Source organism: Pseudophryne corroboree, chromosome 2 (assembly GCF_028390025.1).
Source record: "Pseudophryne corroboree isolate aPseCor3 chromosome 2, aPseCor3.hap2, whole genome shotgun sequence".
NCBI lineage: Eukaryota > Metazoa > Chordata > Amphibia > Anura > Myobatrachidae > Pseudophryne > Pseudophryne corroboree.
In genome coordinates this window covers 489,920,394-489,946,914 of record NC_086445.1, presented here as the reverse complement: position 1 = coordinate 489,946,914, position 26,521 = coordinate 489,920,394, and the positions used below count along the sequence as shown (strand labels likewise).

The following is a 26,521-nucleotide window of genomic DNA, read 5'->3' as shown; positions in this document are numbered from 1 at the left end:
AGATGGGACCCGGACCATTTGTCCAGAAGATCCCATTGAAACGTCCTTGCATGGAACCTGCCGAAGGGAATGGCCTCGTAAGCCGCCACCATTTTCCCCAGAACCCGAGTGCATTGATGAGCCGACACTCTTTTCGGCTTTAGTAGTTCTCGGACCAAGTTCTGGAGGTCCTGGACTTTTTCCAACGGGAGGAAAACTTTCTTTTGTTCCGTGTCCAGTATCATGCCTAGGAACGGTAGTCGAGTTGTCGGAACCAACTGTGACTTTGGTAGATTGAGAATCCACCCATGTTGTTGAAGCACTCTCTGAGAGAGTGACACGTTCTCCAGTAATTGCTCTCTTGATCTCGCTTTTATCAGGAGATCGTCCAAGTATGGGATAATTGTGACTCCTTGCTTGCGCAGGATCACCATCATTTCCACCATTATCTTGGTGAAAATCCTCGGGGCCGTGGACAGCCCAAACGGCAACGTCTGAAACTGATAATGACAATCCTATACCGCGAATCTCAGGTACTCCTGATGAGAGGGATATATGGGGACATGAAGGTAAGCATCCTTTATGTCCAGTGACACCATAAAATCCCCCCCTTCCAGGCAGGCTATCACCGCTCGGAGCGATTCCATCTTGAATTTTAATCTTTTCAGGTACAGGTTCAGGGATTTTAGATTTAAAATGGGCCTTACCTAACCATCCGGCTTCGGAACCACAAATAGGGTTAAATAATACCCTTTTCCCTGTTGGCTCAGGGGAACCCTGATAATCACTCGCTGTTGACACAGTATTTTAATTGCAGCTAGCACTACTTTCCGCTCTGGGGTAGAAGCTGGTAAGGCCGACTTGAAAAATCGGCGTGGGGGCACCTCATCGAATTCCAGCTTGTAGCCCTGGGAGACTATTTCTATCACCCAAGGGTCCACGTCGGACTGAACCCAGACTTGGCTGAATAGTCGAAGGCGTGCCCCCACCTGTGCGGAATCCCGTAGGGGAGCCCCAGCGTCATGCGGTAGACTTAGCGGAAGCCGGGGAGGACTTCTGCTCTTGGGAACCAGCCGCAGCAGGTGTCCTCTTGCCTCTACCCTTACCTCTGGCGAGGAAAGAGGAGCCCCAACCTCTTCTGGATCTATGCGACCGAAAGGACTGCATCTGATATCGTGGGGGTTTCTTTTGCTGTTGGGGAACAAAAGGTAAAAAGGTCGACTTACCCGCGATAGCTGTAGAGATCAGGTCCGCGAGGCCGTCCCCAAACAATACATCACCTTTGTAAGGTAAAACCTCCATATGCCTTTTTGAGTCTGCATCCCCCGCCATTGGCGGATCCATAAGGCTCTTCTTGACGAAATAGCCATAGCATTGGCTCTTGAACCCAGTAAACCAATGTCTCTTTGAGCGTCCCTCATATATAAGACTGCGTCCTTAATATGAGCTAATGTTAACAAAATTGTATCCCTATCTAGGGTATCAAGGTCAGCTGACAGTGTCACAACTGAGGGCCTGAGCTGACGGGAGGCAGCCTCAGTTGTAGGGGCTGAGATGTACCGGAACCTGGGAGGTTGTATCAGACCCCTGGACATGTAAGTAACATGAATAATAACTGCCCGAAGGCGTGACCACGACAACTTGGATAAAAGTCAATGATGTTTATTATGACAACTCCGCAACACAGCAGCAGTAAAAGAAAACGTAAAAGTCAGCAAAGAATAAATACAGTTCCTGGGTACTACAGGATGGCAGGAGCCACAGGGCACTGGTAGTGTGAGATAGTTCTTATAATCTTCTAGATGGAAAGTCCTTACCAGGCCCGACTGTAGCAATGGAGATAACCCAGGATTGTACCAGCTGGTGTTCCAGGAAAAGCTGGGTTGCTGAAGATAAAACGGCTGCTGTGGATACTGGCTGGAACCAGACTGTTGTTAGCACGGAGTGGATACTGGCTGGAACCAGTTAAATAATAAATGAACTTGGGAGCGATGAAATATGAACTGAAATGTAGAACTTGAGAGCGGAGAAATAATAATACCGGTGGAGAGTGGTAAAGTGTAGAAAGGACACCGGCCCTTTAAGAGAAGCTGTACTCTGCTGGAAGCTGGGCTGGAAGCAGGTAATGTTGTAGCTGGAAACAGATGAATCCACAATGGATTGGAGAGTCAGGCTACACCGCAGGTGGAATGCTGGTGCGGGTCTCTATGGTGGAAGTCTTGAGACAGGAGCTGGAACCTGGAAGACAATCACAGGAGAGAGACAAACAGGAACTAGGTTTGACAACCAAAGCACTGACGCCTTCCTTGCTCAGGCACAGTGTATTTATACCTGCAGCAAGGAAGGGATTGGCTAGGCAATTATGCAGATTAACAATACTGACAACAGATTGGAGTAAATGATCAGCTGACAGAATCCAAGATGGCTGCGCCCATGCAGACACTTGGAGGGAAGTTTGGTTTGTAATCCATGTGGTAATGAAAACAGTAATGGCGGCGCCGGCCACTGGAGACAGGAGACGCCAGGCTGACAAGTGCACATCCAACCACGCGGACACAGCGGAGGCCGCGGCTGACGTAATCGCCACTCTGACACTCTGCATGCAGAAGCTCAGGGACGGCGGCGAAGGCCGCGGGAGACGCCATGCCAGATGTAATAAGGCGTTACTGTGACAGCGTCTCAGAGAGACAGGAGAGGATGCAGGAATGTGAACATTAGGATAACAGATGGGATCCGGTCCTGGAGCGCTGAGCCAGCCTTAGGAGGCATCTGATGGGTAAGAAATGGCGTCCAGATACCCGGATCGTGACAGACAGTGTATCCGTCCAAGCTGCTACTGCACTACATACCCATGCCGACGCAATTGCCGGTCTAAGCAAAGTACCAGTATGAGTGTATATAGACTTTAGTGTAGTCTCTTGCCTGCGGTCCGCAGGATCCTTGAGGGCCGCTGTGTCAGGAGACGGTAGCGCCACCTTCTTGGAAAGGAGTGTTAAGGCTTTGTCCACTGTGGGAGAGGATTCCCAACGTACCCTGTCCTGTGTAGAGAAAGGGTACGCCATAAGAACCCTTTTGGGAATCTGCAGTTTCTTATCTGGAGTTTCCCATGCTTTTTCACATAACTCATTAATTTCATGGGAAGGAGGAAAGTTGATAACTTGTTTCTTTCCCTTAAACATGTGTATCCTCGTGTCGGGCACCGAGGGCTCATCAGTGATATGTAACACATCTTTTATTGCAATAATCATGCACTGAATACTTTGTCACCCTGGGGTGCAATCTTGCTTCATCATAGTTGACACTGGAATCAGAGTCCGTGTCGGTATCTGTGTCCCTTATTTGTGAGAAGGGACGTTTCTGAGACCCCGACGGGTCCTGTGAGTCGGTATAATCCGTAGATTGATTACCTGCCGACGCACTGGACTCTGCTTTGTCCAGTCTTTTATGCAGTGAAGCTACACTAGCATTTAACATATGCCACATATCCATCCAATCCTGAGTCGGCACCGCCGACTGAGACACACCACTCATCTGTTCCACCTCCTCTTTGGATAAGCCTTCCGTTTCAGACATGCCGACACACGTACCGATACCCCACACACACTGGGATATAACTATAAGGGGACAATTCCCTAAAGAAGGCCCTTTGGAGAGACAGAGAGAGTGTATGCCAGCACACACCAGCGCCAACTGACCCAGGGGAAAAAAAACCCAGATAGCGCTTTTATATATATAAATGTATATAGCTTTCCCCACTCACTGCGCCTTAATTATGTGCCCCCCTCTCTTTTTTTCAGCCCTCTGATGCTCAGCAGGGGAGAGTCCGGGGAGCGAGCGTTCTCTGCAGCCTCTGTGGTTAGTGCTGAGGGATCAAGCTCCGCCCCCTCACGCGGCGGGCTTCGGTCCCGCTCGTGAATTTGAAAAAAATGGCGAGGATCCGTAATTTACTGCCTCCGCAGCCTAACTACATACTTTTTTGCCTAAAACGAGGTTTATTGCTGCCCAGGGCGCCCCCCCTGCGCCCTGCACCCATCAGTGCCATGTGTGTATGCAAGTGTGGGAGCAATGGCGCGCAGCTTCCTGCTGCGCGCTTACCTCATGAAGATCTAAAGTCTTCTGCCGCCTCATGTCTTCTTATGTCTGACATACTCACCCGGCTTCTTTTTTCCGGCATCTGTGAGGAGGATGGCGGCGTGGGTCCGGGACGAACCCCAGGGTGAGACCTGTGTTCCGACACCCTCTGAAGCTAATGGTGTCCAGTAGCCTAAGAAGCAGAGCCCTTAACTCTTAAGAAGTGGGTCTGCTTCTCTCCCCTCAGTCCCACGATGCAGGGAGTCTGTTGCCAGCAGAGCTCCCTGAAAATAAAAAACCTAACAAAATTCTTTTTACAGAAAACTCAGGAGCGCTCCCTGTGAAGCACCCTATCTCCTCTGAGCACAAGATCTAACTGAGGTCTGGAGGAGGAGCATAGAGGGAGGAGCCAGTGCACACCATACTAGAAAGTTCTTTTAGGTGCCCATGTCTCCTGCGGAGCCCGTCTATACCCCATGGTCCTTACGGAGTCCCCAGCATCCTCTAGGACGTAAGAGAATATAAATTATTATTAATGGATCAACTTAAAACGTGGCTACACTTTTGCACAAGTAACAATTCCTGTACTTTTCAATTTGATATATACAGCACGACAAAATAAAAATGACAAAATGAATAATTGTGCATTGAAATGTGCAGAAAAAAATGTAACATCATATGTTTGAATCTGTAGGTGATGAGAAGCTAAAATAACCTATGCAGAGTGCAGTGACACATACAATTTGACAAGTGATGCCAAATAATTTTTCAGATAATTGTAGCAATATTCATATTATTACCATATAGTAAATGTTTAGATTTACTATTGAGTTTATCAATTATTTTTTGGCGAATTATAATCTATAGATCCATTTTCTCCAAATATGAAGGCAGCTCCATACTAAGAACCATGCTGGAATAAGCGGAAGAGAAAAGCCGCTCCTATTACCAATCCTCATATCATGAGACAAAAGATACCAAAGGCTGCTAGGATAAATTGTTATTATGCAGTAAGAAGGGGATATCCCTCTTAATCCAGAAATGTATAGCAGTCAAACCTAGTTTTTAAGTGGTAAGGAAAGCATATAAAATATAATAACTAAATTCATTGTTGTAGAGTTGCCCGTAAGTGCGCCCCAAATTATACCACATATTGTGAACAATTAGTTACCTGTAGAAATTACAGTCATTGAAGAACTTGAGATGTTAACACCATCTTTTATCATCTGAGATTTACCAATTTCTCCATTGTCTGGAGGGAGAGGTGACTGCAATGGCGGGATTTCTTTCTGGAAAAAGGAAAAACAGTTCACAGTATGCAATACTACACTTTGTAACTTAAATATGCATTATCATTCTCTATGTACATTTCACTAAACATCCATTTCCTAGCTAGGGGACCTCCATGCAGGGGCGGATTGAGACACCGGGACCCCAGATCAGATCCTGGCCAGCCAGGTCCACTGCTCCCCTCATTGGCCGTTCTCCCCCCATGCATGGCTGCCGCAATTGTAACTTCTGCACATGAGCAGAAGTTCATTAAAGCCAGAGCCTTAGTCATTTCCTGTGCTCGTGGCTGCCCGCACACAGCGTTCATTGAAGTTCTCCAGTCCTTTTAGCTCTGCCTCCACTAGCTCCTGTGCGCGCTGTCATTCTCCTCATCTGTGCTGCTGCTGAGTGCCATGCATCGAGTGAGGAGCTGGCTGGTGAGTTTACTGTGGTGGGACAGCAGCTTCTGGGTGAGCAATTGGGAAATGGGACAGCAGCCGTGTGAGTGTGTGTGTGGGAGAAGGGAAGGTTTTAAGAGCCAGCGGCCACGGGAGTGTGTGGGGGGTGGGTAGTAAGAAACTGCTGGGTGAGTGCTAGGGAAGGGGGGTGGGGGGGGGGGTTGGGGGTTGCATTAAAAAAGTAAAATGATCCATATAATACCAAGAGGTACTATTAATGTAGCAGGAGGTGACCAATAAACAATGTATTTTTGTTTGCCATCCTCTTATTTAAATGAAGACACAGGATGAATAACTTATTGTAATATATTGTGTTGATATATTACAATAAATTATTTAGCCCGTGTCTTCATTTAAATAAGATGATGGTAAACCAGAAGTCATTATTGTTTATTAGTCAGTATACCGACAGTATAGACTCCATTAAGCTCCCTAACCCTCAAGTTTCCCTACCCTAACCCTCCATTGTGGGTGCCTAACCCTAACCCTACCTTCCCCGCTGCCTAAACATAACCCTCCCTGCTAGGTGCCTAACCCTAACCCTCCCCTGCTAAGTGCCTAACCCTCCCCTGCTAAGTGCCTAACCCTCCCTCCCTAGTACCAAACCCTAAACTTCCCGTCCCTAAACACTAACCCCCCTTCTGATGGCTAAACCTAACCCCCACCCCGCCCGTGCGGCTAGACGCGATCGCAACCCGCTGAAAGGAGGATCGGGATTCCAGGCGTCGGTATCCCAAGTCCTGTCTGTATTTCAACACCGGTGTTCCTGCTGTGGATGGGATTCAGACGTCTGTATTTTGAGCACAGAGATCCCATCCGTCGGTATCCTGACTGCATCCCCTTGGAACAATGAGAGCAGGGACACAGATACTGGTATATAGAGTTAAATATACAGTGGCTATTATTGTCCGGACATTAGTGTGTAGGGGGTACTACTACTGTGTAAGCATAATGTGTAAAGGGCACTACTACTGTGTGGCAAAATGTGTAAGGAGCAGTACTGTGTTTCATAAGGGGTAGGGCCGTAAGTAGGTCTGTGCCAGTGGTGCCTTGCCCACAACGCATATGTACTGTATGCACCTTCTGGCAGCATCACCCGCACGACCGCTTGCTGAATCACCACCTCCTGCCGCTGCACCGTTGCACTTCTGTCCCCAGCCCGGCCACCAGTGCCCGCACCACTCGCCGCTGCCCGCACTCCAGTATCCACTGCCATTAACCTCTGCCTTCCTCTGGCTGCACAGCACCATCGCCACTGGCCATGCGGACGGAGGCAGGATAACTTTAGTTGCTCTATGTGCAGCTATACCTATGCTTATAGAACCCAGCTTGACCGTCATATGACATCACACAAGTCAGGAAAAGTTCAGGCACGTAAGGAAGATTTTTCAAGTACTTATCCTTGTTATTTTGATTAAATGTTTCCTTTGGGGCATCCTATGAAAATCAAAATGCAATTGTAGCGGATAAATGTGTACTTTAGTATACAGCAGTATGTCAAATCTCCAAAACTGTCCATGATTTAACCATTCTACAAATGTCCTGGCAAAAATAAGATTTTACTCACCGGTAAATCTATTTCTCGTAGTCCGTAGTGGATGCTGGGAACTCCGAAAGGACCATGGGGAATAGCGGCTCCGCAGGAGACTGGGCACAACTAAAGAAAGCTTTTAGGTCACCTGGTGTGCACTGGCTCCTCCCACTATGACCCTCCTCCAAGCCTCAGTTAGGACACTGTGCCCGGACGAGCTGACATAATAAGGAAGGATTTTGAATCCCGGGTAAGACTCCTACCAGCCACACCAATCACACCGTATAACTCGTGATACTATACCCAGTTTAACAGTATGAAAACAACTGAGCCTCTCAACAGATGGCTCAACAATAACCCTTTAGTTAACAATAACTATGTACAAGTATTGCAGACAATACGCACTTGGGATGGGCGCCCAGCATCCACTACGGACTACGAGAAATAGATTTACCGGTGAGTAAAATCTTATTTTCTCTGACGTCCTAGTGGATGCTGGGAACTCCGAAAGGACCATGGGGATTATACCAAAGCTCCCAAACGGGCGGGAGAGTGCGGATGACTCTGCAGCACCGAATGAGAGAACTCAAGGTCCTCCTCAGCCAGGGTATCAAATTTGTAGAATTTTGCAAACGTGTTTGCCCCTGACCAAGTAGCAGCTCGGCAAAGTTGTAAAGCCGAGACCCCTCGGGCAGCCGCCCAAGATGAGCCCACCTTCCTTGTGGAATGGGCTTTTACTGATTTAGGATGCGGCAGTCCAGCCGCAGAATGCTCCAGCTGAATTGTGCTACAATTCCAGCGAGCAATAGTCTGCTTAGAAGCAGGAGCACCCAGTTTGTTGGGTGCATACAGGATAAATAGCGAGTCAGTTTTCCTGACTCTAGCCGTCCTGGAAACATAAATTTTCAAGGCCCTGACAACGTCCAGTAACTTTGAATCCTCCAAGTCCCTAGTAGCCGCAGGCACCACAATAGGTTGGTTCAAGTGAAAAGCTGACACCACCTTAGGGAGAAACTGGGGACGAGTCCTCAATTCCGCCCTATCCATATGGAAAATCAGATAAGGGCTTTTACATGACAAAGCTGCCAATTCTGACACACGCCTGGCTGAAGCCAAGGCCAATAACATGACCACTTTCCACGCGAGATATTTTAGATCCACGGTTTTAAGTGGCTCAAACCAATGTGATTTTAAGAAACTCAACACCACGTTGAGATCCCAAGGTGCCACTGGAGGCACAAACGGGGGCTGAATATGCAGCACTCCTTTCACAAACGTCTGAACTTCAGGTAGTGAAGCTAGTTCTTTCTGGAAGAAAATCGACAGAGCCGAGATCTGTACCTTAATGGAGCCTAATTTCAGGCCCATAGTCACTCCTGCTTGTAGGAAATGCAGAAATCGACCTAGTTGAAATTCCTCTGTTGGGGCCTTTTTGGCCTCACACCAAGCAACATATTTCCGCCATATGCGGTGATAATGCTTTGCAGTTACATCTTTCCTGGCTTTAATCAGCGTAGGAATGACTTCCTCCGGAATGCCCTTTTCCTTCAGGATCCGGCGTTCAACCGCCATGCCGTCAAACGCAGCCGCGGTAAGTCTTGGAACAGACAGGGCCCCTGCTGCAGCAGGTCCTGTCTGAGCGGCAGAGGCCATGGGTCCTCTGAGATCATCTCTTGAAGTTCCAGGTACCACACTTTTAGGCGGGACGCCATCATGTCCACCTGTGGCCGTTCCCATCGATTTACAATCAGCGTGAAGACTTCTGGATGAAGTCCCCACTCTCCCGGGTGGAGGTCGTGCCTGCTGAGAAAGTCTGCTTCCCAGTTGTCCACTTCCGGAATGAACACTGCTGACAGTGCTAGTACGTGATTTTCCGCCCATCGGAGAATCCTTGTGGCTTCTGCCATTGCCATCCTGCTTCTTGTGCCGCCCTGTCGATTTACATGGGCGACTGCCGTGATGTTGTCTGACTGGATCAGTCCCGGCTGGTGTAGAAGCAGGGATTTTGCCTGACTTAGGGCATTGTAAATGGCCCTTAGTTCCAGAATATGTATGTGTAGGGAAGTCTCCTGACTCGACCATAGTCCTTGGAAGTTTCTTCCCTGTGTGACTGCCCCCCAGCCTCGAAGGCTGGCATCCGTGGTCACCAGGACCCAGTCCTGTATGCCGAATCTGCGGCCCTCTAGAAGATGAGCACTCTGCAGCCACCACAGCAGAGACACCCTGGTTCTTGGAGACAGGGTTATTAGGCGATGCATCTGAAGATGCGATCCGGACCATTGGTCCAACAGGTCCCACTGAAAAATTCTGGCATGGAACCTGCCGAAAGGAATTGCTTCGTAAGAAGCCACCATCTTTCCCAAGACCCGCGTGCAGTGATGCACCGATACCTGTTTTGGTTCCAGGAGGTCTCTGACTAGAGATGACAGCTCCTTAGCTTTCTCCTCCGGGAGAAACACTTTTTTCTGGACTGTATCCAGAATCATACCCAGGAACAGTAGACGTGTCGTCGGAACCAGCTGTGATTTTGGAATATTCAGAATCCAACCGTGCTGGTGTAGCACCTCCTGAGATAGTGCTACTCCCACCAACAACTGCTCCTTGGACCTCGCCTTTATTAGGAGATCGTCCAAGTACGGGATAATTAAAACTCCCTTTCTTCGAAGGAGTATCATCATTTCCGCCATTACCTTGGTAAACACCCTCGGTGCCGTGGAGAGTCCAAACGGCAGCGTCTGGAATTGGTAATGGCAATCCTGTACCACAAATCTGAGGTACTCCTGGTGAGGATAGTAAATGGGGACATGCAGGTAAGCATCCTTGATGTCCAGGGATACCATGTAATCCCCCTCGTCCAGGCTTGCAATAACCGCCCTGAGCGATTCCATCTTGAACTTGAATTTTTTTATGTATGTGTTCAAGGATTTCAAATTTAAAATGGGTCTCACCGAACCGTCCGGTTTCGGTACCACAAACAGTGTGGAATAGTAACCCCGTCCTTGTTGAAGTAGGGGCACCTTGATTATCACCTGCTGGGAATACAGCTTGTGAACTGCCGCTAGCACAGCCTCCCTGTCTGAAGGAGTAATCGGCAAGGCAGATTTTAGGAACCGGTGGGGTGGAGACGCCTCGAATTCCAGTTTGTACCCTTGAGATACTATTTGCAGGATCCAGGGATCCACCTGTGAGCGAGCCCACTGATCGCTGAAATTTTTGAGGCGCCCCCCCCCCCCCCCCGTACCTGGCTCCGCCTGTGGAGCCCCACCGTCATGCGGCGGACTTGGAAGAAGCGAGGGAGAACTTTTGCTCCTGGGAACCTGCTGTTTGTTGCAGCCTTTTTCCCCTACCTCTGCCTCTGGACAGAAAGGACCCGCCTTTTCCACGCCTGTTTTTCTGAGTCCGAAAGGACTGTACCTGATAAAACGGCGCCTTTTTAGGCTGTGAGGGAACATGGGGTAAAAATGCTGACTTCCCAGCAGTTGCTGTGGAAACTAGGTCCGAGAGACCATCCCCAAATAACTCCTCACCCTTATAAGGCAAAACTTCCATGTGCCTTTTTGAATCTGCACCCCCTGTCCACTGGCGAGTCCATAAGCCTCTCCTAGCAGAAATGGACAATGCACTTATTTTAGATGCCAGCCGGCAGATCTCCCTCTGTGCATCTCTCATGTACAAGACTGAGTCTTTTATATGCTCTATGGTTAGCAGAATAGTGTCCCTGTCTAGGGTGTCAATATTTTCTGACAGGGAATCTGACCACGCAGCGGCAGCACTGCACATCCATGCTGACGCAATAACTGGTCTAAGTATAATGCCTGAGTGTGTATATACAGACTTCAGGATCGCCTCCTGCTTTCTATCAGCAGGTTCCTTGAGGGCGGCCGTATCCGGAGACGGTAGTGCCACCTTTTTAGACAAACGTGTGAGCGCTTTATCCACCCTAGGGGGTGTCTCCCAACGTGACCTATCCTCTGGCGGGAAAGGGAACGCCATTAGTAACTTCTTAGAGATTACCAATCTTTTATCAGGGAAAGCCCACGCTTCTTCACACACTTCATTTAATTCTTCTGATGGGGGAAAAACTACGGGTAGTTTTTTCTCCCCAAACATAATACCCTTTTTAGTGGTACCTGGGTTTATATCAGAAATTTGTAACACCTCTTTCATTGCTTCAATCATGCAACGAATGGCCTTAGTGGACATTAGACTAGACTCATCGTCGTCGACACTGGTGTCAGTATCCGTGTCGACATCCGCGTCTGCCATCTGAGGTAGCGGGCGTTTTAGAGCCCCCGATGGCCTTTGAGACGCCTGGACAGGCACGAGCTGAGAAGCCGGCTGTCCCGCATTTGGCATGTCGTCAAATTTTTTGTGTAAGGAGTCGACACGTGCACGCAATTCCTTCCATAAGTCCATCCACTCAGGTGTCTGCCCCGCAGGGGGTGACATCCCTTCTATAGGCATCTGCTCCGCCTCCACATCATTATCCTCATCAAACATGTCGACACAGCCATACCGACACACCGCACACACACAGGGAATGCTCTAACAGAGGACAGAAACCACAAAAGCCCTTTGGGGAGACAGAGTGAGAGTATGCCAGCACACACCAGAGCGCTATATAATGCAGGGACTAACTGAATTATGTCCCCTATAGCTGCTGTTATATATACTGCGCCTAAATTTAGTGCCCCCCCTCTCTTTTTTACCCTTTTCTGTAGTGTAGACTGCAGGGGAGAGCCAGGGAGCTTCCTTCCAGCGGAGCTGTGAGGGAGAAATGGCGCCAGTGTGCTGAAGGAGATAGCTCCGCCCCTTTTTCGCGGACTTTTCTCCCGCTTTTTTATGGATTCTGGCAAAGGTAATTATCACATATATAGCCTCTGGGGCTATATATTGTGGTATTTTTGCCAGCCAAGGTGTTTTTATTGCTGCTCAGGGCGCCCCCCCCCCTAGCGCCCTGCACCCTCAGTGACCGGAGTGTGAAGTGTGTATGAGGAGCAATGGCGCACAGCTGCAGTGCTGTGCGCTACCTTGGTGAAGACTGATGTCTTCTGCCGCCGATTTTCCGGACCTCTTCTTGCTTCTGGCTCTGTAAGGGGGACGGCGGCGCGGCTCCGGGACCGAACACCAAGGCCAGTTCCATGCGGTCGATCCCTCTGGAGCTAATGGTGTCCAGTAGCCTAAGAAGCCCAAGCTAGCTGCAAGCAGGTAGGTTCGCTTCTTCTCCCCTTAGTCCCTCGCTGCAGTGAGCCTGTTGCCAGCAGGTCTCACTGTAAAATAAAAAACCTAATTACCGTATATACTCGAGTATAAGCCGACTTTTTCAGCACAGTTTTCTATGCTGAAAAAGCCCCCCTCGGCTTATACTCGAGTCAACGGCTGCAGCAGACGCCGTGGGCTGTGTGGGCGTCCGCTGCAGCCGGCTCCAGGGACAGACACTAGAGGTCATTATTGACCTCTAGTGTCTGTGCGGCGTTGCTATGGGAGAGACGTCATGACGTCTCTCCCATAGAGATGATCGGGTGCCGGGAAGCGGGCGCCGGCGCGGGCGGCCAGACGGAGCGGCGACCAGATGGAGCGGCGGCCAGACGGAGCGGGGATCCAGATGGAGCGGCGGCCAGACGGAGCGGATGAACAGATGGAGCGGCGGCCAGACGGAGCGGAGCAGCGCAGCAGCAGAAGAAGCGGTCGGGAAGCAGGAGCGGGGCAGTGGTAAGTATTGTTTTAGTGTGTGTTTATGTTTGTAAGCTGCAAAGGGGGCACAGTAACAGGGGGCAAACAAAGGGGGCACAACAACTACTGGGGGCAAAGAAAGGGGGCACAACAACTACTGGGGGCAAAGAAAGGGGGCACAACAACTACTGGGGGCAAAGAAAGGGGGCACCACAACTACTGGGGCAAAGAAAGAGGGGTCATAACTACTGTGGGCAATGAAAGAGGGGGCACAAATACTGGGGGCAAAGAAGGGGCATAACTACTGGGGGCAAAGCAACGGGGGCATGTTTTTATCTGTCACTGGGGGTATATGTGGCACTGGGGGCACAACCCTAGAAACAAACATTACCCCCTGGCAACAAGCATAACACCTACCGCATAAAATCCCTGGCAACGAGCATGACACCCTGAGCATGAAAACCCCTGGCACCGTGCATTTCCCACCCTAGGCTTATACTAGAGTCAGTAATTTTTCCCAGTTTTTTGTGGTAAAATTAGGTGCCTCGGCTTATATTCGGGTCGACTTATACTCGAGTATATACGGTATATACTTTCTTTTTAGAAGCTCAGGAGAGCCCCTAGTGTGCATCCAACCTCGGCCGGGCACAAAATCTAACTGGGGCTTGGAGGAGGGTCATAGTGGGAGGAGCCAGTGCACACCAGGTGACCTAAAAGCTTTCTTTAGTTGTGCCCAGTCTCCTGCGGAGCCGCTATTCCCCATGGTCCTTTCGGAGTTCCCAGCATCCACTAGGACGTCAGAGAAATAATCTGTGCAAAGCTGATGAAGCAATATCAACTGTGATTAAGGTGTCCTGTGCTACAGAACCATTTACCTTGTTGTATGGATTATTGCTAAAATATGTGTGTATGCCGATGCTGTTATTTGCACACAGCGCTAAAATGTCTACTTATGGCACTGATAAGGGGAACTACTGAGTAGCGTAATGTGAAAAAGGGGATCTAGTGTGTGGTGTTACGTATGTAAGGAGCATTACTATTGTGTGGTATAATGTGCAAGGAGCTGTCAAAGGAGGAGAAGGAGACGCTGACGAACTGGAAGCGGAAGTGACGAGGAGGTGCAGGAGGAGGCCGGGAGTCAGGAAGCGGCCGGGCTGAGCGGCGCCGGGCTGTGTACAGTGGAACGGGCAGCGGGAGATCGCTGCTGCTGTGGGTGTACTTGTGAGCTGTGTGAGCGCAGCCGCTGCTGTGTGAGGGTGTGTGGGAGTGAGTGAACAAGTGAGTGAGTGTGAGAAGGAAGGCAAGTGTGAGTGCTGCTGCTGGGTGAGTGATCGAGTTGTGCGCTGCAGGGGGTGAGAGAGTGGGAGTGCTGCTGCAGGGTGAGAGTGAGTGAGAGCGCTGCTAGGGGAGAGAAAGTGTGTGAGAGCTGCTGATTCAGGGTGTGAGTGTGCGCTGCTGCAGCCACAGCCTGCGTGAGCGAGGTCAGCAGTCTGTGCAGACTGTGGACGAAGTAGGTGCCGGAAGCCGAGTGAGAAGGGAGTGCGGAGAGCTGGAGCAACTGCAAGGAGGAGTATCGGTGACGGAGGAGAGGGCCCACTTAGGTAAGTATTGATTATCTACTTTATTGTGTTTTTGATTGTATTGGCTATTTCTGCTGTGTTGTGAATATTGATTCTCTTCACAGCTAGATCATCGTCAATATCATATTGCATAGTTTGTATTGTTTTGCATTGTCTTCAGAAGGTAATAGGGAGTTAGAGTTTCAATCAAATGGGTGGGGCCGTGATTGAGAGTCTCACTCAGTGCGTGTCGTGCAAGATGTATGCGCACCTGGAGCAGCCATCCCAGTGCGAATACATATGTGCGAAATGTGTGCGTACGGTTGCCCTGGAAGCCCAGGTAACTGATCTAGAGCAAACCGTTACGCGGCAAGGCTTAGACAGAACGGTGGAGGAGTTGCGAGATGGGGGTCACCGGTAGACAAGGAAAATCGGGTGGCCAGTTGGGTCACTGTTAGAAGGAAGAAAAAGAGGGGGAGGCACGACTTCTCGGATCTATCAAACCCGAACAAATTTGCCCGATTGGACGAAGATTCGGTGGATGATAGTGACAAAATGACGGAGCCGGAGGAGACTGTTCCCTCTAGCACCCGGAGGAGTGGTCCCTCTGGCTCAGATGGGATGAAAGCTAGAGAGGCACCCAGGCAGATGGTGGTGGTAGGGGACTCTATCATCAGGAAGGCAGATAGGGCAATCTGCTACCGGGATCGTGATCGCCGTATGGTCTGTTGTCTCCCGGGTGCTCGGGTACGGCACATCGCGGACCGGGTAGATAGATTGTTGGGAGGGGCTGGGAAAGACCCGGCGGTCTTGGCGCACGTTGGCACCAACGACAAAGTTAGCGGCAGGTGGGATGTCCTTAAGAAAGCTTACAGGGACTTAGGCCAGAAGCTAAAAAAAAAATAGGCCATCTGGGGGGCGTGGCCTAGAAAGGGGGGCGTGGCCTAGCTAGCAAGCCGAGAGGAGGTGAAGTGTGTGAGCTCCTGAGGGCCTGGGCCTTATATTGCTTATAAAATTCACCTCACGGGTCATCACACACATCTAACCGTGTATCCCGGTTCCCTGCTCCAACTAGTATCGGAGGGTGTCGGTTGCGGAGCCGGGGAGCCCTTATCAGGGCTCCTGCAGGTTGCGGCCTTCCCCTCCATAAGAAGCCGGGGGTTTGTGGCGCGACCTCCCACCCCACCGGAAGTGAGACCGTTCGGGACTGCCGTCCGGGAGGACCGGGAGGACGGGCCCATACGCCGGGCCGACGGAGAGTGATTTCCCCGGGACCGGGGACCTCGTCCTGTGACCCTGCAGCAGCCGTCGATATCGTGTGCGGTTGGCGGCGGAAGCCCCGTACGGTGGGTGAGTCCCTTCCTTACCGGCGCCCCCCAGCACAGCATCGGGGCTCTTTCCTCCCTCTCCCCGCGCCTCTTGTCCGTGCCGCCTCGTCCGCTGCAACCTGCTCTGAGCCGCGGACCCGGGTAGCGATCACTAGAGCTCCCGCGAGACGCGGCCTAGCGGCGGTCCTCGGTCCGGGACCTCGATTGCGGGGCCGGTCACGTGTTGACCACGGACGGACTCAGCGGCCCCTGACACGGCTCCTGCCGGCGCAGCTACATTGTTGAAGGAGGCCCTGTTCCCCCCTGCCTCCCCATTGCACCGAGCACATAACAGAGCCGCACGGTAAAAGTGCACGAAGGCCGGCGGCCACCTTGAAAACACGGCTGGAGGATTGGGTTCCCAGTACACCTCGGAGCCCCCGCCTAGACCCCCGTGCCCAGTACCTGCTGCCCACTACACCAGACTGTGAGGGGGGAGAACCTGTTGTGCAGTGATCACCTCACCCTGCAATTGTCCTCTCACCTTTGGTATACTCTTTCACGGTTGGGGTGTGATCCCACGGGCTGGTGCTGCCTCGGAGGGGCTCCTGTGAGATACGACCTTCCCCTCCCTTGCCGGGGACACGGCTGGACGGGCCGGGGGGCGGTGGAGACCGGATAGACGCGGCTGACGACTGTTGCCTGGAGAGGTGGGAGCCGTTGCCGCCAACGCAGGAGACCCCCTGAGTACCTGTGGCGGCCATCGGAAGCGGGCGCTGCTGATAGTGAGGACTCTCCTTACCCTGCTCTCACCCTCACCTCTTGAACGCCCTACCCCGCCCTATAAGCGCTCCTACGGGCTAGAAATACTGGACCAGATAACACTTCTGAGAGTTCGGCCTACTATTACCGGTCCAACAGTACTCCTCCCCCCCCCCCCTGACACCCACACACGTGACGCCTGAAGGGCCTTGAGTATCTCTGAAAGAAGCCCCGGCCTCCGGGGGTTCCCAACCCTGCCGGTGCTAAGAAACGTCACTCATTACCTACATGCCGTGGCATGCCCAGCTGGACTTTCCTGACGATCTTCTTCAAAGTGCCTAACATGTGACCTCGATATGTACTACACCTGGTCCCGTGTGTGATCCTAATGATATAGGAGCCTCCCTCGTCCTTCCCAGGTGTTGACAACCAACCTACCTCACCTCTTTCCGCCAACATGCCTAAAGGGGGGAAAAAGTCGAATGCCCATAACCTAGTGGGCTACTTCAAGAACACGACCCCATCTTCCACCCGGAGAGCAACCTCACCCCCACCCACTTCAGCAACCTCTGACAGAGACTCGGACGATGACTCTTCCTCCACTCTTGCCACAAAGGCGGATGTCGCCCTTCTCCTATCCGAGATGCGTAATATTAAAAAATCAATTCGTGCAGAAGTACAGGAGGCTATCTCGGGTCTAAAATCGGACGTGGATAGCCTGGGCACCAGGGTGGATGCCATCGAAAGAAAACAAGAAGAGCTTATCGCCTTCCAACAAGAATCAGAACAGGAGATATCACAAATGCGTACGGATGTTATGCTCTTAGCGGATAAGCAGGAAGATTTGGACAACAGAGGTCGTCGGAACAATCTTAGAATACGCAATGTGCCCGAGACGGTGGAACAAAATCACCTAACGGATTATCTACTCCGCCTCTTCCGCTCACTGGCTCCCTCCGTTCCAGACGACATGCTCCTTCTAGATAGGGCCCACAGGGCTCTACGTCCTAGATCCCAAGACGCCAAAACAACAAGAGACGTAATTCTCCGCTTCCACTATTTCGAGGTCAAAGACCGAGTCTACGCCAAAACCAGGAGGATGTCGACTATCCCGTTCGAGGGCTCCGATCTCTTGATCTTCCAGGACCTGTCGCCGGTCACGCTGAACAGAAGGAGGGAGCTAAAAGATATAACCAAAGCCCTAAGAGATCATAACATCAGATACAGATGGGGCTTCCCTTTTGCCCTCCAAGTCAGAACGGATGGTAAATTCCTCTCTGCTAGGTCCCCAGATGAGGCCCTTCAACTACTCCATCAACTGAACATCTCCGGCCCCCCGACCACCACTCCTCAACGCTCTCTCCCAGTCAACACCTCCCCTTCTCTCACAGCCCCAGCCTCAAACTGGACCACCGTCGGATCCGCTTCTCACGCCTCCCCAGATACATGAATCGCCATGTATAGAGGTCCATGATGGATCTCGATGCGCATACGAATCCCTGACGGACTGCGGGGGGTCTTTCCGCACTATGCCAAGACTCCCATAAGATGTAGAGACTTTGGTTAAGTTAATGTTTACCATTTAATGCCTTGGTGATCCTGCTGTGGGGGGGCCTGTCCGGGCCCGCGGGGCCGGGGTTCGTCGTGGCTGGCCGCGGGGGTCCCGGCCCCGGGGGGCCCGTATGGGCCGAACCTTCTCTCTTTACCTCACGTAGGCTGTAATGTTATTGTTGTTGATATGTGGTCGACTTGACATGTTTACCCCTAGTTCCATTAATGCTGTTTCCCTCCCTCCTCCCCCCCTTCCTCCCTCCCCTTCAAGCTCCCCTAGTATATTGTCCGCAACATGTACACTTACCCTTAGTCTGATTGCACATGGGACCCGGGCTCCTCTCCGAGCAGCTGGGTCCACCCACCCCCCATTCGACCTTTAAGGTCGACGTCGGACGACCTGGACCTACGGGTCGACTTCTTCCTTGGGTCCGACTAACGAGAATGGATTTTCTCCGCCTTCTAACCACTGATACTAATATAGGCTTGCCCTTCATCTGTTCTCCTACCCTCTCCCTTCTTCTCTCTCCGATCCTCTCTCCTTTCCCTTCCCCTATTTCTTTCGGAGCCCAGCTGGTGCGCTCCCACATGAAAAGTGCTCTGTTCTCATATCATGGTTCTTAGAATAATCACATTGAACACGAAAGGTCTGAATAACCCGCGTAAACGATCTCTATTATTCCAATCCCTTAAGCAACTTAAAGGCGACATCGTTTTCCTACAAGAGACTCATTTCTCGGGTAAGTCTCATCCAGAACTTAAGTCCAAACACTTCCCGCTCACTTTCCATGCTTGCGACCCCATACACAAGAAAAAAGGGGTCTCAGTACTCTTCGCTAATCATTTAGATTTCATCCCCTCTGAAATACTGAACGACCCCGAAGGTAGATACCTGTTGCTGGTGGGGATGTTAAATGGGTCCCCCTATACATTTTTAAATGTCTATGCTCCAAACCAGAACCAGGCCCCCTTTTTCCACTCACTAAATAGCCTCTTAACCCTACACAGACGCGGGAATGTGGTATTAGGGGGGGATTTTAATGTGACTTTGGACAGCGTTCTGGACAGATCTAAACCTCTACCCAGATCTATGCGCCCCTCACACACGCGTAACGCAGCTGCTCTGAATCTCCTGCTGTCACGCCACCTTCTCTTCGATACATGGAGAGTGAAAGAGCCGACCGCTAAAGATTACACATACTATTCCCCCATATACGATGTTTACACAAGACTGGACATGATTTTCCTGAGTTCGGAACCTGCGCAATGTATCACAGACACCTCCATTCACCCCAACACGTGGTCAGACCACGGCCCGGTCACCGTAGATGTCCAGGGCTCACACCCACCCGCCCGCCATCCTGTGTGGAGATTGAATGATAGACTCCTTCTTAACCCCCAAACGAAAGCCCACATAGCCGCTGAAATCTCCCACTACTTTGAGACAAACGCATCCCCATCTGTTTCCCCTATGCTACTATGGGACGCTCATAAAGCGGTTATACGTGGATGCCTGATCAGCGCCTCCTCCTATAACAAGAAGGCCAGATCTAAACGCATCCGGGAACTCTCAGACATGCTTGGTTCCCTCTCACTGAAACACAAAAAAACAGGATCCGAAACGGATCTCTCCTCCCTAGCTGCGGTCAGAGGTGAATTAAACATGCTCCTGACGACGAAGGTGGAGACCAGCCTGAAGTGGCTCAACCAATCCTTTTACGAAAAAGGGGATAAAGCCGATCGGCTATTAGCCTCTAGGCTCCGGGCTAAACTTGCAAGGAACAACGTTATGTCCATTCAGCTTCCCTCTGGTGAGAAGACTAGGGATCCTAAACGTATCACGGAAACTTTCTCTCGCTTCTACGAGAAGCTATACAATGCCCACGAGACCTCTCAGACAAAACCAGACTTTATTGGGGCTATCCGTTCCTTCCTGGCTCAAAGCCATCTCCCTCGTCTGAACTCATCGGTTTCTGCCGAATTGAATTCAGAAATATCAGACGAAGAAATTGACACTGTTGTCAAAAACCTAAAACTTAACAAAGCCCCTGGCCCAGACGGCTTTACGGCCGCATATTACAAGACCTTTCTCCCCCAGCTTACTCCCCACCTCTCAACCCTTTTCAATGCTGTCCTACAGGGAGCTTCTTTCTCCAAATCGGCACTGGAGGCTAAGATTATAGTCATCCCTAAGGAGGGTAAGGACGCATCTAATTGCGCTAATTACAGGCCTATATCACTACTTAATTCAGATATCAAGATCTATGCCAAAATATTAGCCCTCCGTCTAAATAGTGTCTTGCCCCACCTTATCCATAACGACCAGGTAGGATTTATTCCCGGCCGTCAAGCTCGAGACAACACGAGACGAGTTATTAGCCTGACTCATTATATCAACCTTACTCATACCCCTGCTCTCTTGCTTTCTCTGGACGCAGAGAAAGCATTTGACAGGATAGGTTGGCCCTTCATGTTTGAAACACTTGCTCATTTAGGTTTCCAGGGGGAATTCCTCGCAGGGATACAAGCTTTATACTCGACCCCTTCCGCTAGGGTATCTGTGAACGGAGTACAATCAGACCCTCTGAACATTTCCAATGGTACCAGACAGGGCTGCCCACTCTCACCCCTGATCTTTGCTTTAGTAATAGAGCCATTAGCAGCCCGCATACGAGCCTCGCCCGATATAGGAGGACTGGAAGTGGGGGACTCTGTCTACAAGATCTCCTTGTTCGCAGACGACGTCCTCCTATCACTTTCCTCACCTCACACCTCTTTGCCGAACCTTTTTACTCTCCTGTCTGACTACGGAAATATATCGGGCTACAAAGTCAATTGGTCCAAGACTGAAGCTCTTCCCTTCCACATCTCCCCTTCCCAAACAGCCAACATGCAAAACAACTTTAAATTCTCCTGGCGCACCTCTAAAATTCGATATCTGGGGGTCTATATTACGAGTCGCTATGGAGACTTGTTTAAGGAAAACTTCTCGCCATTGCTTAAAAACCTTAAGGCCGACCTCCATAAATGGCAATCACTAATCATCTCTTGGCTGGGTCGTATTATTGCTCTGAAGATGAATATTATTCCCCGTCTCCTTTATTTGTTCCAGACGCTGCCAGTGAAAGTTCCGGATTCGGTACTGGCACAAATCCATTCGTGGTTGCTTCGCTTTGTGTGGAGAAATAAAACCCCTAGGATAGGGTTTTCTACCCTCCGCAAACCAGTGCAAGAAGGGGGGAGAGGATTCCCAGACATCCGTCTTTACTATCTGGCTACCCATCTCAGCCAAGCAGTGGCATGGTTCGCCCCTACGCAGTCCATACGTTGGCTTCAGCTAGAGAGGACGCTTAGCCACACTTCATCGCTATCATCTATACTCTTATCCCCTCCTAAGACCAGATCTCCCCATTTGCAACTCCACCCGGTTCTGGAATTCACTTGCCAGATCTGGGACTATTGCACACGTCATTTCCACATGTTATCATCCCCCTCAGCACTTACCCCCTTGTGGGACAACCATGCTTTCGTCCCAGGCCAATCCATAACCCGCTCGCGCCCATGGTCAACACACAACATTTGCTTTGTTCTAGATGAGTTATCCGAAGGGACCTGCGCACCGTTACCGGATATCATTTCAAAACATGACTTCCCGGAAGCGAATCCTTTTACCTACCTCCAGGTGAAACACTTTGTCGCGTCCTTAACGAGCTCATCCCCATTCCAACCTCTCTCAACCCTGGAATCCTATTGTTATAACAATCCACTTGTCCGAGGAATCATCACCCTACTGTATTCCCTTCTCCAGGCAGGGGATAAATTGGTAACTCCGGCTTTTATACACAAGTGGGAACAGGACCTTGGCCCGATACCGGATGACTATGATTGGTCAGATGTCTTTACGGCGGCCGCGAAATCCTCTATCTCAACCTTAGTTAAGGAAAACGCATATAAAATCTTATATAGGTGGTATCTAGTCCCCTCCAGACTCCACAAAATGTTTCCCTCCTCTCAGCCTTTGTGCTGGAGAGGGTGCGGAGGACATGGTTCTTTCCTCCATATATGGTGGACGTGTCCCAAAATCAAGCTATACTGGGACTCAGTCGCACACTTGCTGAGTACAGTACTCCAGACCCGGATACACAAAGACCCTTGGTCATTCCTGCTAGGTCTCCCCATTGCCAATGCACCTCCGAACTCGGGCAAATTACTGACACAGATCTTGAACGCGGCTAGATGCGCAATCGCCCTCCATTGGAAAAAGATGGAGCCCCCCCCTATGCAGCAGGTCATCAACAAGGTATGGTACTTCGCAAGCATGGAAAAAATCACTGCTTACCTCCATAACAGATCTTTCCAGTTCCTTCAAAACTGGGAACTATGGTTCGACTCACAGACTACCGCACATGGAGCACGACCCTCCGGGAGCTCGACGGCCCTACTACTATGACCCCTGTACTCTCCTAACCTGATAAGTAGCCCGTGGGATATCTTCAATATATCCTTTCCGTGTTCCCCGAATAGCACTTTCCATCTTGTACCGGCGCCTTGTGCGTAACCAGCGCAACACGGGGGCGTACCAGCGGCCTCTCTCCAACTTTGTCCCCTCTCCCCCTCTACTCTATCCCCTCTCAGCCTTCCCTGTCTCTCCTTCTCGCCCTTCATGTTCTCTTTCTCTAGTCTTATTCCTCTTACTGATACAAACATGAGCTTGTTTTTTTTTTTTTTTTTCTTTATTTCTGGTTCCCATTCAATTGAACAGTATCTGCTTACCCCGTTGCATAACTCTTTGCTGTATCTGTGCAGCATGGGAACCATATGTTCCTTATTTTAAGGTTATATCTCTGCTTTTGGTACTATAATGTTAGACGAAACAGCCCACCCCAAGAATGGGGGGAGGCTGCTGTAATGTTTGTAACCTGTAAAGTTTATAACCTGTAAATTAAAATAAACAATTTAAAAAAAAAAAAAGGACATCTAAGGTAATATTCCCTGAAATATTACCAGTGCCACGCGCTAGCCCAGGGAGGCAGAGGGAGATCAGGGAGGTAAGTGTGTGGCTTAGAGGCTGGTGTAGGAAAGAGGGGTTTGTGTTCTTGGAACACTGGGCGGACTTCTCAGTCAGGTGCCATCTTTTTTGTCGCGATGGATTGCACCTGAATGAGGAGGGGGCTGCGGTGCTGGGGGGGGTAAGGATGGTTAGTAGGTTGGAGGAGCTTTTAAACTAGGAGCCTGGGGGAGGGTTTAGCTAGAAACTGTGGGTCATGCAGTGAGAATAGTAGGGATGGTGGTAGTAAGTCAATGGGGGGTGGAGAAGGGGGGACGGAAAGAGCAGCCAGTAAGGGTACTTACATGGGTTGTAAAAAGGGTATTAATGAAGGTATTGCCAAAACATTAACTACCAATCTTGTGTCATCATTACAGCATATAGAAAATTATTTCCGGAACATAAGGGAAAATACTTATGCCAGGCCGAGAATTTAGACGGAATCATTGGGTTGCTCAAAGGGAAGAGTAAGGTGGGCATTATTAAGTATGGTGGGGGTGGGGGAGAGGAGGGACAGTCAGTAAGAGTAACTCTAGGGACGCAATAGTAAACCACGATAGGTTACCTTTAAAAAAAACAAGCGGACAAGGGAACCGCTAAACTAAAATGTATGCTTGCAAACGCAAGACGTCTAGCAGGTGAAATGGGGGAATTGGAATTGTTAGCATCAAAGGCTGAGTATGACATTATAGGTATTACGGAAACATGGTGGGACGACTCTCACGACTGGGTTGTAAACTGGGAGGGGTATTCTCTTTTCAGGAGGGACAGGGCAAGCAAAAAAGGAGGAGGAGGTGTATGTCTTTATGTAAAACCATCTCTTAAACCATACTTAAAGGAGATTGTTTATGAGGGGACTGGCGATAATGTGGAATCACTATGGGTTGAAATCTCAAGTGGGGGTATTGATGCAAAAAACTAGTCATAGGCACGTGCTACAAACAGCCGGATATTAGCATACATGAGGAAGAACAACTCTTGCAGCAAATCAAAAGGGCTGCGGGATTGGGCGACATCATCATGATTGGGGATTTTAATTACCTGATATAAATTGGATTAACGATTTCGGTGTTAAAGCGAGGGGTAACAGGTTCTTAAATATGTTAAAGGATCAATACTTGTCCCAATTAGTCGAGGACCCAACTAGGGGTAAATCTGCTCTAGATCTAGTAATTACTAATAATGCGGATATTATATCAAATACCAAACTTGGGGAGTCTTTGGCTAACAGTGATCACTATATGATTACATTTGACATCAGTTTCAGGAAACATAGCTGTAAGGGTTCAACCAGAACATTTAACTTTAGGAAGGCTAATTTCAGTATGCTGAGATGTGCAATTAAAGACATTGAGTGGGAAGTTTTGTTGCATAACAAGAACACTTCAGAAATGTGGGATGCTTTAAAAGGGTTGCTAGATAGCAATATTCACAAATGTATCCCTATGGGCAGTAAACGCAGGAGTACTAAACTGAAACCAATGTGGCTTAACAAGAAGGTCAAGGTAGAAATGGATAACAAGAAGCGTGCTTTCAGAGCATTTAAATCTAATGGAAAGGAGGAGTCATTCAAGTATTACAAGGAATGCAATAAAAAACGCAAAAAAGCAATAAGAGCAGCTAAAATGGAAAATGAAAAGCAAATCGCTAGAGAGTAAAACCAATCCTAAAAAGTTTTTTAAATATATAAACAGTGAAAGGTTAAAAAAGGAGAATATAGGTCCTATAAAAGATGAATTTGGAGTATTGATAAATGATGACGAAATAAAAGCGGAAATACTGAATACATTTTTTTCATCAGTGTTCACCAAAGAAGAACTGATGGTGGGAGGAGTGCATAACGACAGTGACATTAATGATTGGTGGTTAGATACTTGTTTAAGTGAAGAAGTAGTCCGGGAGAGACTAAGAAAAATTAGGATTAATAAATCACCTGGTCCTGATGAACTTCACCCGAGGGTTCTTATGGAGCTTAGGTCAGAACTAGCAAGACCCCTATACTTGATTTTCAATAGTTCAATCAGATCAGGCATGGTACCAAAGGATTGGCGTATAGCTGAGGTAGTGCCATTATTTAAAAAGGGATCCAAAAATCATCCGGGTAACTACAGACCAGTTAAGTTTGACGTCTATAGTGGGGAAAATTTTGGAAGGAATTCTAAGGGATAACATACAGGAGTATCTACAGACCGCTATGATTATTACCAAGAACCAGCATGGGTTTGTGAGGGATAGATCATGTCAAACTGACTTCATTAGCTTCTACAAGGAAGTGAGCAATAATCTCGACCAGGGAAAAGCAGTGGATGTGGTCTACTTAGATTTTGCAAAAGCCTTCGATACAGTGCCTCACAGGAGAGTGATCATCAAATTAAAGGAACTTGGCCTAGGAAAAACTGTTTGCACATGGATAAGTAACTGGCTGGATAACAGGGTACAGAGAGTAGTGGTCAATGGGAAGTCCTCAAGCTGGACCCCAGTAGTCAGCGGAATACCACAAGGGTCTGTACTCGGGCCACTACTGTTCAACATATTTATCAATGACCTAGAAATAGGCCTGGAAAGCACAGTATCAATCTTTGCAGATGATACTAAACTGTGTAGGGTAATTAATTCGGAAATAGATGTGGAGTCTCTGCAGAATGATTTATCTAAACTTGAAACCTGGGCAACTAAATGAAGAATGAGGTTCAATATAGAAAAATGCAAGGTTATGCATTTTCGGGACTAAAAACAAGCTTGCATCCTACATATTAAATGGGGAAAGTCTAGGGGTAACAGTACTGGAAAAAGATTTGGGAGTACTCATTGATAAGGGGCTTAATAGCCATACACAATGTCAAAGCGCAGTAAAGAAGGCAAGTAAGGTGCTAGCGTGCATTAAACGGGGAATTGAAACAAGGGACGAGGATGTAATCCTGCAGCTGTATAAATCATTGGTACGTCCGCACCTGGAATATTGTGTTCAGTTTTGGGCACCACTGTATAAAAAAAAGATATCAGTGAACTTGAAAGGGTTCAAAGATGAGCTACTAAATTGATTAAAGGGCTAGAGGGACTGGACTACGAGGAAAGGCTAACTAGGTTGAATATGCATACACTGGAAAAGAGGCGTCTAAGAGGAGACATTATTAATATCTTCAAATATGTAAAGGGGCATTACAAAGAGTTATCAGAGGAATTATTTATTAAAAGAACACTATTTAGGACACGTGGGCACTCGCTGAGGCGAGGAATTTCCGTACGCAACGGAGGAAAGGGTTCTTCACTGTTAGGGTAATAAGGATTTGGAATTCACTGCCAGGGAAGGTAGT

General features: G+C 49.3%; 1 protein-coding gene across 8 annotated transcripts in view; it reads right to left on the bottom strand.

Moving 5' to 3' along the window:
* Positions 1–26,521, bottom strand: part of LOC135030212 (sex comb on midleg-like protein 2) — a 377,407-nt gene that overhangs the window by 58,207 nt on the left and 292,679 nt on the right. For all 8 annotated transcript variants that reach the window (XM_063953917.1, XM_063953923.1, XM_063953919.1 and 5 more), the window contains one exon: positions 5,222–5,339. In XM_063953917.1, coding sequence (XP_063809987.1) covers positions 5,222–5,339 — 118 coding nt within the window. The remainder of the gene's footprint in view (positions 1–5,221; positions 5,340–26,521) is intronic.